General features: G+C 39.1%; 1 protein-coding gene across 2 annotated transcripts in view; it reads right to left on the bottom strand.

Moving 5' to 3' along the window:
* The window catches only part of LOC116721488 (xenotropic and polytropic retrovirus receptor 1 homolog), a 52,254-nt gene extending 39,354 nt beyond the window's left edge, over nucleotides 1–12,900 (bottom strand). The window contains exon 1 of one of the 2 annotated variants that reach the window (XM_032565249.1): nucleotides 12,422–12,900. In XM_032565249.1, coding sequence (XP_032421140.1) covers nucleotides 12,422–12,490 — 69 coding nt within the window. In that variant the 5' untranslated portion in view covers nucleotides 12,491–12,900. The remainder of the gene's footprint in view (nucleotides 1–12,421) is intronic. The other variant, XM_032565248.1, reaches the window with a different exon arrangement.
* Between the last annotated feature and the right edge of the window lie 274 nt (nucleotides 12,901–13,174).

The following is a 13,174-nucleotide window of genomic DNA, read 5'->3' as shown; positions in this document are numbered from 1 at the left end:
TCCATTCTTTCCTTGTTTCCTCTCCAGTGCACACTCTGTTTCTACAGGCTTCCCTGAACACTCCTGTTACACCTTTGTCCAGACACAAACCCACAGCTCTACAATACTTTTCCCAACTTATTTTATCTTTCTGGTATTCTTGATTCCTTATTAAGAGCATATTTGTAAAATTACTGATATCTATGCACCTTACCCGCTCTTTTCTGCGTGCTTTCTTACCTCTAACCTTTATAACACACTTTTCCTCTTTTTCCCCCTCTCCCTTCAAATCCAGGCAAACAAACACACATCTCGACACGAAACTGTCAAAAGGATTATGTGAGTCATAACTGGATTATATTTGGATTTGTGTCTTCCAGAAGCCTTAGATCTTTATGCTGTTCCCATTTCTGCTGCTGGTGGTTCTCCCAATTCTATGTAATGCACAAAGCTAATGCAGCAAAAAAGGCAACGTGAAGTAAGGTTCAGATTTTAAATATCTGCTATGAGGATGCAGTAAGAGAGAAATATGGCTCCAGAAATTCTAAAATATATATAGTTTTGGATATATTTTGACTGCAGGATGGTAATTTCATACTTTGCAATGTTGAAATGACAAACTAAAAGGTAAACCAGAATCCTTATCTTGTGGTAACATCTAGTTCACTGTTTTTTATGTATGTGGAAAATACAAACAATATCTTGACATTTAACACCAAGATATTAAATGCCTTAAATTGTCTATATACATTTTACCAATTACCAATTTTAATAATTACCAAGATGCCTTAAATTATCTATTTTTTGGCTTTGTGCTTTTAGTGACCCTTACTTTAGATCTTCACATGTTGGATTCCACATATTAATCTACACTTTTAGCATGTTTTCAAACAACCTCACAGGTAGATAATTGGCATTTTTTCTTGTTTTCTGGAGGGAAGGGAGGGATGTCCAGAAAAACAGTCAAAACAGTATCTATACCCCAAGAACTTAATTTATGAACCTAGCTTGAAAAAAGAATTAAGGAATTCAGCAACAGGAATTAGGGGTGCACCAATTTATCGATGCAGATTTTCTGAATTTTGGGAGAACAGGGTAGAACAGGAACAGGCTAACCCTAACCCGGATTAGCATCATGGTTACAAAACTAAACAAATAACCCAAAACATAATTCAAGCCTTCGAGCTGGCGAGCTAGTTCTGCTCTGGCTGTCGGACCGCCGCTACGCGCTACTGGTAGTAATATTTCACAGGCATGGAGCCGCTCAACCTCCAATGTTTGCTGTGAGAGCTCCAGTGAGCTCTCACAGCAAACATCTGCTTAAAGCTGCATCATGTAACTTAAAAAAAAAAGATTTTAGATATGTATTAAAATATGTCTAACTTAGGTGAATTTATTGCCAGATAATTTTTTCATTTTGCCAGATAAGTTGGCATAACATAGTATCATTTGTCTAAAGCGAAAAATTAACAGCCATTCCAGGCAATGGGCAGTGATCGGTTATCAGCAGAGATCGGCTTCACAGATGATTGGTATCGGATTCGGCAGCAAAAAACCTGATCAGAGCATCCCTATTATAAACCCATCTTTTAGGAATAATTCTACTCACCTGGTGAAACGCTCAGCGCAACACAGACGCTGGCAGTCTGGCTTATTAAAAAAAAAAAAAGTGGGCTGCTTAATTTTTTGAATAATCATTATTTTTCTAAAAACAAGCCATGCTTAGCCTGGCGGGTCACCACGTTTATAATATACTGGGGGAAACCCTGAAATAGCCTTCCTTTTTTGTGACTTGTCAATGTTTTCAGGACAAAGCCCTTTTAATGACCTCTAATTTGCCCTCTCAAGGTTACTCCATTACTTTATCCCTTTCTATGGTGCCTAGCAATTCGCTGCTGAGAAATAAAGTTCAAGTCTCAATGTATGGTTCCATCCTTTAATCATCTGTGCTAAAACATCAAGCTACTAAGCTCATGCTGCCACAAGTTCAGCCACCTTAAGCCAATGGGATGTCAACATTTTAAAGGCCTGTGTTTTTACCCTTTGTTCCCTTTTTGGAGAACCGACTCCTTGAGTTTTGCTGACAAGGACTGTGCCTGCAAGTCAAAACAGTATTGTTGGTTCACCCTTATTTTGCCGTCTTCTTCTCTTTTCCTCACTATACCTGAAACCAGCTTCCATCAGCAACCAGCTTCCCATGACATGTGGCTGCTGTGCTCTAGCATTACTGAAAATCCAATGACCTCAACGGCAAAACTTTACTGACTAAGCAAAAAACATGTTGAATATCATTTGGTGAATAAAAGAGCTATGCCACACACATATACAGTATACACACAAGCATATATATATATATATACAGTACAGACCAAAAGTTTGGACACACCTTTTAATTCAATGAGTTTCCTTTATTTTCATGACTATTGACATTGTGGATTCACACTGAAGGCATCAAAACTATGAATAACACATGTGGAAATATGCACTAAACAAAAAAGTGTAAAACAACTGAAAATACCCCTTATATTCTAGTTTCTTCAAAGTAGCAACCTTTTGCTGTGATTACTGCTTTGCACACACTCTGCATTTTCTTGATGAGCTTCAAGAGGTAGTCACCTGAAATGGTTTTCACTTCATAGCTGTGCCCTGTCAGGTTAATAAGTGGGATTTCTTGCCTTATAAATAGTCATGAAAATAAAGAAAACCCATTGAATTAGAAAGGTGTGTCCAAACTTTTGGTCTGTACTGTATATACAGTATATACACACACACATACACGTATATATATATACTGTATACTGTATATATACTGTATATGGCTAAAACAGATCCCAGGAGCAACATCAGACATCTCAGTCCAGAAATGTGCAGTTCTAGGCACAGCCAAGATACTGCACAGACCCTCAAGTTCCCAGGGCTCTGGACCCAAGCTCAGAGGATGAGAGACCACCCGCGGAGGGTAAGAAGGGAATTATTTTAATGCATGCATGATGCATGCATACATACACACATACATACAACTTTGAAGATCTTATCAATAGCAAAAAACATGCATTATATTCCAACGAATTTCTGCAAATTCAAGGTTATGATGATAGTGTTGCATCCTAGGCTGAACTGAGTGCTATTTTAGTTTTGTCAGAGTTTTGTTCTTTTAGTATTAAGTACTAATAGCCAGAAGACTACTTAGCTTTGTAAACTTAAATGTTTAAACCTTTTGTTTTTTCCTCCTTTTTTTTTTATTTGTAGATAATATCTGCTACTGAAGAACCATCATTTTTCCAGAACCTTTTAGGCTGCTGAATAGAAAAATAAAAGATGAAAAAAACAAAATATCTGAAAGAATTGATTGCCCATGAACAGAGAGGTGTTCATAGAGAAATACTTTCTGTGGTTGCTCCAAGAAGAGCATTAACTCACGACAGCCCTCAGAATTAACCCTGCCTATTGACATTATGTTTTTTCCATGTTGTACTTTATGTAATGCGTTATGCGCTCTGCTTTTCTGTCATCACATCCTAGCCTTCATAGGACATCAGTCATTTTTGGATGAGAAGCTGATGCTGCTCCACTGTGCAACAGCTCAGGTGAATGAGTATTAAGAGGATAACTTAAGGAGCTTGTCGAGTCTTTATATTTCAAAACAGAACCGCATAAAGTCCATTTTGCATCCCACACCCGACTATGTTTGACCGTTTCTCTTTCCTGAACTGCTATGAGACTGCCATCTTTATTCCTGTCAAAGTTTTTCTACTCCAAACCTAAAACTCCCCAATACTGTGTGCATTCTGTGAGCAGTTGCAGCATAGCAGAGAGAAAGGGTGAGGGTCTGAGCAGCATTTACGTGAGCATAATTGACAGCGCTAAGACCCTCCTCCAGGGTTGATTGGTTGTTTCCGGCACTTCAGTGTACTTGTTCAGATAACAGCAGGTCCATAAGGGAGAAGGCAAAGGAGCTCAATTTTTATACTAATTATGTCTCATACTGTCATAACATATTGACAGTTTCATGAAATATGTAAAATGCAATGAAATGACATCAAACTTATATATCGCCTTATTTGGGCACTCAAAGATGCTTGACATGAAAACAGTCATTTCCATTCATAAATACATCCACATGCTGATGGTGGTGAGCTTCCGGATAATAGCCACGACTGCCCTGGGGCAGGTTGACATGCTGCAGAGCTACCAGACCGTCTGACCATCACCACTGGCAGCGGAAGTGTCTTGCCCAAGGACACAACAACAGAAGCAGGAGGAGCGGGAAACCAACCAGCAACACACAGATTGCAGGGCAAACGTCTACCATCACCACCACCAAAAATATAGTTTTTTATAAAAAACTTTTTTATATATATAAAAGTTACATACTGCTGCTTTAGGAGTTCTATTTAGTAGAGTGAAGAGGATATAAATCCACCCCACATCTTAGTCCTTTCTCCACTGAACTTTATACTTGACATGATATAGTCAGGCCAGTGTGGTTGTCCTGGCAACTCCCAATTCCAATGCTGTAATGTTTGTAAAAGCTGTCTGCATGCCTATGTGCTGGATTTTCTAAATCTGTGCCCATCAAAGTGACAGGAACAACTAAATTTAATGATCTGGATGGGAGACCAAATACTTCTGACAATAATACAGAGTCAAATATTGTTTGTACCCAAGCTGTCCTTTGCGGCTGTGATACTACATACAAGCCTTCCTCTTCCTGTAGCAGCTTCCAAGATGAAGATTGTTGTATTTAGGATGCCGGCATGGTGTATTCATGGATTTAAAACAGATGGGGTTTTTAGAGTTTCTGACAGTCCTTCACCATTTAGGGATGGTCAAGCTAAAAATCAGTTGACTACTCACTAACTGAATTGATGCAATTTCTATAGGATTTTATTTTCTGATACTTTAATAAAAATGGCTCTGTTTGGATGAACTATGCATGGGCATAGTTACAGAAAAGCTACCACTAAATATCAGCAAAAAAATATGATTTTTATCAAACTAAAACTCTGCATTGTCAATACTGCTTTTCATTTCCTTTCACATGCTTCAGAATGGTGAACAGAAAACAAGAGAGACTGTTTTATTACAGCCCTGGTAAAATTTTCAACAAAATATTAAGGAATCTAACACTAACATCTAATAAGGAAAGCTGTCTCAGCAGACAGTCAGTCTGGTGAGTCAGTTCAGATGACCATCAAGCATACCTATTTTTAAAGTTAATGTCTGAGAGTCATGTGAGATACACGTCTGCTTTAATAAAACTGTTTACATCACATTTTTATAAGCACACTCTCCAATGGTGCCATGTTCTGGACTAAACCAGAGTAGATTTCTGTAGTTCAAACACAGAAAAACAAAGGGTAGAACACCCATAGTTAGATTTCAGCACAGTTACAATGAATTCAATGAACAGTTAACATCCCAGGAAAAATAGAGACAAAGAAACAATGTTTCTGCATGCATTCCTTTATGACAGCCCTGGCTTCACCTTGTGAATCAAACAGTCCTGCAGTATGTCTAACCAAGCATAGCTGCAACAAGAACACACAGGAGACATGTAACGGCCCCAAGGAGCACAGCTTTGAAAAGCTCACAGGCCCAGTTCTCCACAGCTTCAAGAGACTCAGAGTGAACACACAGAAGGCTAGAATTACAGCTGAGTGCAACAACATCCTACATCTGGTTTGTCTCCAAACACAGCAGGGAATGGACAAACAGACTGGGTGAAACCTCAGAGGAGAGGAGCGAATGATGGGAATGCTTCTGATTTCCACAGCTACAAACAGGCCTACCCCCGGGTGTTGACCTCAACGTTGCACAGCGCCTGGCCCACAGCAGGACGCCTGCATCTTCACGATAATAAAGCGATTAATTGTTTCAAACATTATTGCAATAAACAATAATATTGTCTGATGACCATTTTAAACTGATGTGATGGTAATGACATAATAATGCAAGCACATCCTGCCAAAATAAACACACTTTATTTTCAAAAGAACACTTAACACTGGAACTGGAAAACTAAATATACAAAACAACCAAAAATAAAATAGACTCTCAGTCTCTGTTAACAAAAAATGCACTTCAATAAAAAATAAACACAACATGAAACCAAAGTGCAAATAAAAACTACATTCAACCAAAAGAGTAGAGTTTATGAAGTCTGTATACTATATTTCCTTTCAATAATTATTAGATTTAGATAGAGAAGATGGCCATATCCAACTACCTGATGCAATAGTTCACGCTAAGGAAAATGAGGAATGGAGGGGTCAGTGGAGAGCACTAGAGCTGAGCCTTTTTTCATCCAGTGTCATCAATAGAAAGAGAAAAAGGCAGGAAGAAACGATAAAGTCGATCAATTAAAATGAGGTCGATAATTTCCATTTATCATGCAATTAATTGAGTTATTGTTTATCGCGACAGGCCTATTAATAACATGTATTCATATGAATAACCTCTTCAGATTTTCATCATGTTACCACCACAAGCTTCTTGTTAGGAGTTTATGTCATAGTGTAACAGAAAGTGGGTGCATAGCTAAGATAGAGGAAATTGATACAAGTTTCTTTTTTTTTATTTGAAAAATTGTGTTACTGCATTTGTACTTAGTTAGTCTGAGTCAATAGTTTTCTGTTTCTTGATGTTCTAAAAACATATAAAATATCACTTATATTAAGAGATCTAAGACATTCTGATCTAACATGGACTTAAGACAAAGGCAGTAGACTTTTTTATTTCTCCCAGAGGACCTTTCCACTAGAAGACACAACTGTTTATGCCTTTTTGACTCTCCAGAGCCAAGCTAAGATGAAATGTATTCTAAAAATGTGCTAGGCTGCTGAAGTTCCTCATAATAACTATGGAAAAAGACCTTTGGCTGCATGCCTAATGTGACTGTGCTGCAAAAAGCACAGAAGCAAATAACATGTCAAGAGTGGAAATAGACAGGAATTATACTAACATGAATAAACCATGTAAGAAATAAACTACATAGAGGGAGAATGTGGTGTTTGAAGTGACTCATTGCTAAATATCTCTAATGATGTGAGACTGTTAGAAATGGATTGGCTCACCGAAAGAATGTGCTGCAGTCGCACTGAGAAAAAAACTGTTTCTACTTTGCAGAACACTGCAATCACTGCAGCGTTCAGGCAGACCACCCTGAGGTGGACACCTGCACTGCAATGCTGCTTAATGTAATTCAATAGGGTGTTTATACACATACATATTGAACTATGATTCTTAAAATGATCGGCCTTAATATTGTATAACACTCAGAAAGACACGAGTCCTGTTTTGGTAAGGAAAGAATGAACAAAACTGATTGACAGGTCAGTCCTTTCAGGATGTTGCAATGTAGTGGTTCAGCTTTCAAGAGACGTTTTGAAGCAGAAAGTTAAATTAGACGAAGGCTAAGGGGACTGGTCAAAATTTAGATGAGTTGCAATGATTGGTCAGAAAAGAAGGAAGCATAAGAAACGCTATGGTGATTGGTCAAATTTGAGGAAAGGCTGAGATGACTGATAGAATAGAATAGAATGTTATTGCAAGTCCAAGCAAGAGCTGCGTATAATGAGGGAATTTGCATTGATAGTTGTAACTGCAACATCATGGAGGGACTGATATGTTTTCAACCAAAACAAGCCTCCAGATCAGCCATATTTACCCTCAATCGTAAGAGCAAATATTGCAAAATTCCTTGCAAATATTTCTGAAGCGTTACTTCAAAATCAGTGACTTTGATAGAAAAAAAGACAAAAAAAAGTGTGAAATAATGGAGAGATTGACTACAGGTAAGAGAAGTACTACTGATAGTAACCTCAAAGAGCAGTCATAAAAAAAAAATCTAAACCATCGTTTTCTGCTAACACACCTGCCAAATTTTGCTTGTACACAGACAATTTAGAAAATGACATGGAACAATGTGGGAAAAATCTGTAGTTCTTCAAGGTACAATCAATATAAAACAATATATTACAGTTCAATACAGAAACCATTACAAGCTTCTTCCAAAAAAGGAGAATAATAATGATAAATAAAAACATTTTTAATCTAAAAGGAACATAATAATTTACACAATTAACTACTGAACTGTGAATTACTATGTTGTCTCAAAAGAAGAAAAGATATGGGAAAATCTTTAATTGAAATATTACTTTATATTATATATAAAAGAATATCCCCACAACTATCCATGAACTGTAGGATCTTAGCTATTAAAGTCCACATCAGGTGTGCTCATCAAAGGCAGAGAAAAATGAAAAAATGCTATTGGAAATTTAATGTAAGTCGCTTGATATACAACAGGCCACCAAATGTTTCACCAAACAGTCCTTTGTAGGCGTGCACCGATTGCAGTTTTCTGGCCAATCACTGATTACTGATCTGTTACAAATCCTGACCTGCCGATTCCAATTTTGGCTGATACCAATTGTTTTTGTCTAAAATGTTGCTAAATGTAACAAGAAAGTTGATGAGTTGCCAAAAGCAAAAGTGAGATGACTATTGTTACCTGGACCTGATCAGGGGCTGGTCTGCTAGTCAAACCTCTCTCACAGCAGAGCAGAAGAAAATAACAGTTGATTTAAATACCTTTGCCGACGTAGATAAAATTGGTGGTTAAGATCGGCTCCACGTATAAAAATCGGCCGATTACAGATTTCCTAAAATTAGGGAAATCGGCACCAATATATTGGCTGGCCGATATATTGGTGTGATTGTACCGTATTTTCCGCACTATAAGGCGCACCTAAAAACCTTCAATTTTCTCAAAAGCCGACAGTGTGCCTTATAATCTGGTGCGCCTTATATATGGACCAATATTGAGCCACAACAGGTCTCGCAACTACGGTAAGAAGCCGCCGACTTCATTTTCCCCCGTAGAAGAAGAAGCGCGCGGTGCACGCTGGGTTTTGTGTAAAGACCCCAAAATGGCTCCTATTAAGAGACACGCTTACGACGCAGAGTTTAAACTCAAGGCGATCAGTCACGCAGTAGAACACGGGAATAGAGCAGCAGCGAGAGAATTTAACATGAACGAATCAATGGTGTGGAAGTGGATATATATTGTGATTGCACTAACGTTTGATTTACCGTAACAGTATCAGACTGTTTTTTATATGTTTATTGAATCGAGGAAAAGTTCCCCTCCACTATATGTTACACCTTGCTGTTGCTAAAAGATAAACTGTGTCACGAAAATACCACGTCACTGACTTTACCTCGGGGAAAATAATAAAACAGCTGTTTATTCATTTTGGGAATGAACGGAGTTTTCAGAATGCTGGTTTGTCATCTATTAATAAAGTTTGACTGACCTATCTGACTATTTTGTTGACATTCCCTGTAGCGCAGTTCCATCTAATGGATACATAACGTAACCCCAGCCTCTACTGTAGCATCTATTCTATGCGCCTTATAATGCGGTGCGCCTTATATATGAAAAAAGTTTTAAAATAGGCCATTCATTGAAGGTGCGCCTTATAATGTGGTGCGCCTTATAGTGCGGAAAATATGATAATATCAATATAAGGACTGAAATTTGATAAGTTAAATGAGCATGTGATGTGCTGATAGAGGCATGATAGGGGGCAGCATATCTAGCAGCACAGTGTGCTATTGCTTCAGGGCATCTTATGAACTCATTCAATAAGGAGAGAAATTAAAGTGAAGAAAATAAACTGTGCTTCATAACCCTTGGTTTGGAAATCCCAGTTGAGCTCTCACAACCCTGGTCAAACCCAGCAGCAATCCATGATTCTCAGCAGCTACAGGCCACAGGACAGGGAGCTAACAGCACCATCTATATTTCCCAGCAGCCTCTCAGTGAAAAGCTAAAGCTTTGGAATGTCCCACAGCTAAAAACATGCAGCCTTAACTGCTGCATTTTAACATACAGTTATCTGAAACTGATGTAAACACCTGGCAGCTGTAGAGTCAGAGTAACCTTTTAACTGGACCCATCTGGCTTTTCTGACTGAAAGTTAAATGAAGTCTGAAGTGGCCCAGCCAGAGTCTCCACTAGAATCAATAACAGAATGTGTGGAGACAGCTCCAGACTGTGGTTATGGTTCTGAGGCCTCATAACCTCAAACACTTGGAGCTCATTGCAAAAGATGATTGATCAAAATACCAATGGAGACGCGCTAAGAGTTGGTCAGCAAGGATAACAACATATTCAAGCATTCCACTGATCATTAATTTGGTAAATAACTTTCAAAGTGCAATTTTAATAAAGTTCATGATCTGAGTCTTTATCATTATGCCAGGAACATTTTTATAAGACAAAATAAAATACCTGGGTTTATTTAATCCATCACAACCAGAACCTCGAGGTTCTCCGGTGCTGAGTGTCGCTGCAAATCAGCGGAGAAATGACCGCAGCTGCTGCGCTCCAGACCGTAATATGGAGAATCTCCCCACTGGACCAGAACCGGACCGAATCACACATTAACCTGTTATAGAGAGCAACTTGCCACTGGAAAGTGTCTGTCCTTTCGGAGCTCGGTAACTGTTGTGCTGTTCATGGTTGCACTTTAATAATCAGACCAAGTTTAATTAGTGGCAGAAACAGGTGTGTCTTGAACGGCTCCCAAAACAAAAGCGGTGGTTTTCATCGCCTACCGACAGATAAGGAAACAAAAAGAATTTGGCTAAAAATTCTAAACCTGAACATAGAACCCAAAATGCTTTATGTGCTCATTTCATTGTGTGGGTAAAAAGCCAAGGGAAGAAAACCCGCATCTGGATCCGAAGCAACTGAGTCAATAAAGTAGCTAACTATGCTAATGCGGGTTATTTGCGGCCATTTCTTCAAGTCGCCATCCCTCCCCGCATTAGCTGTAGGTAGCGGTAAAACAATATTGCCACATGTAAACTGTAAACCTACATATTTTATAGCCTAAAACCTCTGTGGAAAGCCGGTTAGCGAGTTGCTAATATGTAAACAAATGGCGGTTCCGGTTAGCAGCAGAAGTCGCGCCCATAAATCACACAAAACCTCATGGGGGCTCGGAATAATGGGTAGTCCGGAAAATATGGTAATACAGTATTTGAAATTTGCCAACATTTGTCATCTCCCTGATATTTTGGGACGGATCGGACAGAATCCCAGCTGGAGTCTGATAGAGGGTGTAGAGCAGGAGGAAAAGATTAGGGTGACGGCAAGTAGGTCTCCATTGTCAAATGCTTGGAAATCATCACCAAAGCTAAATTATCATTACTCTCATTACTGGAAACATTTAAAGAAGGATCTAAAGATTGAGGAGATTGTTTAATTTCATTGTTTTAAAAGTTTCTTGAATGACAAGGAAACAGAACCGTCTGGCTGTAGATGTTTATGTGATTTGTGTTAATAAAGTCAAATGTCATATAGTCATTTTTCATTTAACCACTTAAGCCTTTTTTATATGAACATTTCCTTGTATAAAATGCAACAACAGCATTCATTTACTGAATGCTTGGTCATTTGTAGCAAAAGATGCATCTGGAGCTGAAAAATCATTCCAACATCAAAAGCTCAGGCCTTTCTGCTGGACTGAACATCAAGAAAGTTATAAAGTTATAAAGTATAGGGCTGATCTGGTGACTAATTTGGCTTTTTTCCTTTTTTGAGTCTGTACTCCAGTTAACTATCGATTACTCAATTAGTTCAAGATTCATCACATTAATCGTTTCAGCTCCAATTCAATGACGTTTTTTACCACTGAAATTTTGACATTAACTTTATTTATTTAGCTGCAAACTAGATACAAGCAACAGATCTGTTTAGTAAAGACTAGTTACCTAGTTAAAAACCAGTTCAAATGATTAAGGTACAGTATCGTGGCTGGGTTTCGGTTTACTGTAAGAACATACTTTCTAGAAATCTTTCATTTTATTTACACACTGAGCCATGTGAGGCTTGTGGACAAGTTGGGGCAAAGTAAAGGCAGGAGGTTCGCTGTCGTCCAAATGGCACTAATGGGTCAAAGGTTGCAGATGGAGTTATCAGCACCTCTGTGTCCTGATGTTTAAACAGCAGCAGCATGATCGACAGCTGCCTCAGCTGTTTCAGTACCGAGCCGGGGTCAACGGGCGCAAAGATTAACTCAACTAATACACGCCGAGTCAGCCGGACATCTTGTTGTCCCATAAACGCATTCCAGTCGGCCAGATACGGCACACAAACGCAAACAACCCTCAGCCGGTTCTATGGAGGCACGGAGGAACCTGCGGAGCAACAAAACAAACCCATCTGACTAGTTTGCTAGCTAACACCGAGCTGTTGTCTCATTATCTACTCAAGCACTTCCTCTCTTCCTGTTGTTTCATTGTAGGGGAGCAGCCCTAATGGTAGCCATGTTCCACTACCCGTTCTAAAATTCAATAAATGGCATAAAGCTAAACAGGCATCCAGATCTCCACTGATCTAACTAGGCTAACCTTTAAGCTCACTCACCTCATACTGGATGTACTGTTTCCTCCACTCCGGCGTGATGTGAGCTGAGAGATGCTCTGTGAATTTCATTTTGACAGCCTGCTGTTTCTCCCCCTCTGCTGCTTTTACTGACAGAAATCAGCTGGTTGTGCTCGACAGCAGAGCTCGCTCTGTGCTACTGAACTGACGGCGTCCCACACACAGGCTACAGCACGAGCGGTGGCGGTGGCTGCTGCTGCGGTCAGAGATGCCCTTTTTGTCTTCTCTCTATCCCCGCTCACAACACATTTTTGTCTTTTTTTTTTTTTTTTACCTCTAAACGATGTGTCTGTTGAGTCACACTTTAAGGTGAACACTCCGTTAATTTTGCTGGAAGTGCAGCATCAATGTCGTTAACACAGCACTGTGGCTCTGATAAACAAGCTGACAGTGTTAGTGTTAGCTAAGTCCTGCTACCCCCCTTCTCTACCTTCTCTTTCTCTCTGACGCTCGTCCATCCTCTGCCTCTCTCCACCTCCTCTGCCCTGTTGCCTTCAGGTGCAGTGGGGAAATTAGCTAACAACAACCTGTCGGTGGATATCTCCTTTTCGGTGCCAAATTCAATGTATGGCAGAAGAAATGCTTGGACAGGTTTAATTGAATTTGCTCAGGTAAATTTAACTTTGCATAGTTGTTCTTTTTTTTTTTGTTCCTATGTTAGAAACACATAGTCTTTGGAAGTAGCCTATTGTTTGCTCTACGTATTTAATCAGTTAAAATTCTGGCAACGTTTAC

Source organism: Xiphophorus hellerii, chromosome 6 (genome assembly GCF_003331165.1).
Source record: "Xiphophorus hellerii strain 12219 chromosome 6, Xiphophorus_hellerii-4.1, whole genome shotgun sequence".
NCBI classification, from domain to species: domain Eukaryota; kingdom Metazoa; phylum Chordata; class Actinopteri; order Cyprinodontiformes; family Poeciliidae; genus Xiphophorus; species Xiphophorus hellerii.
This window is presented reverse-complemented; position numbering and strand designations above follow the sequence as displayed.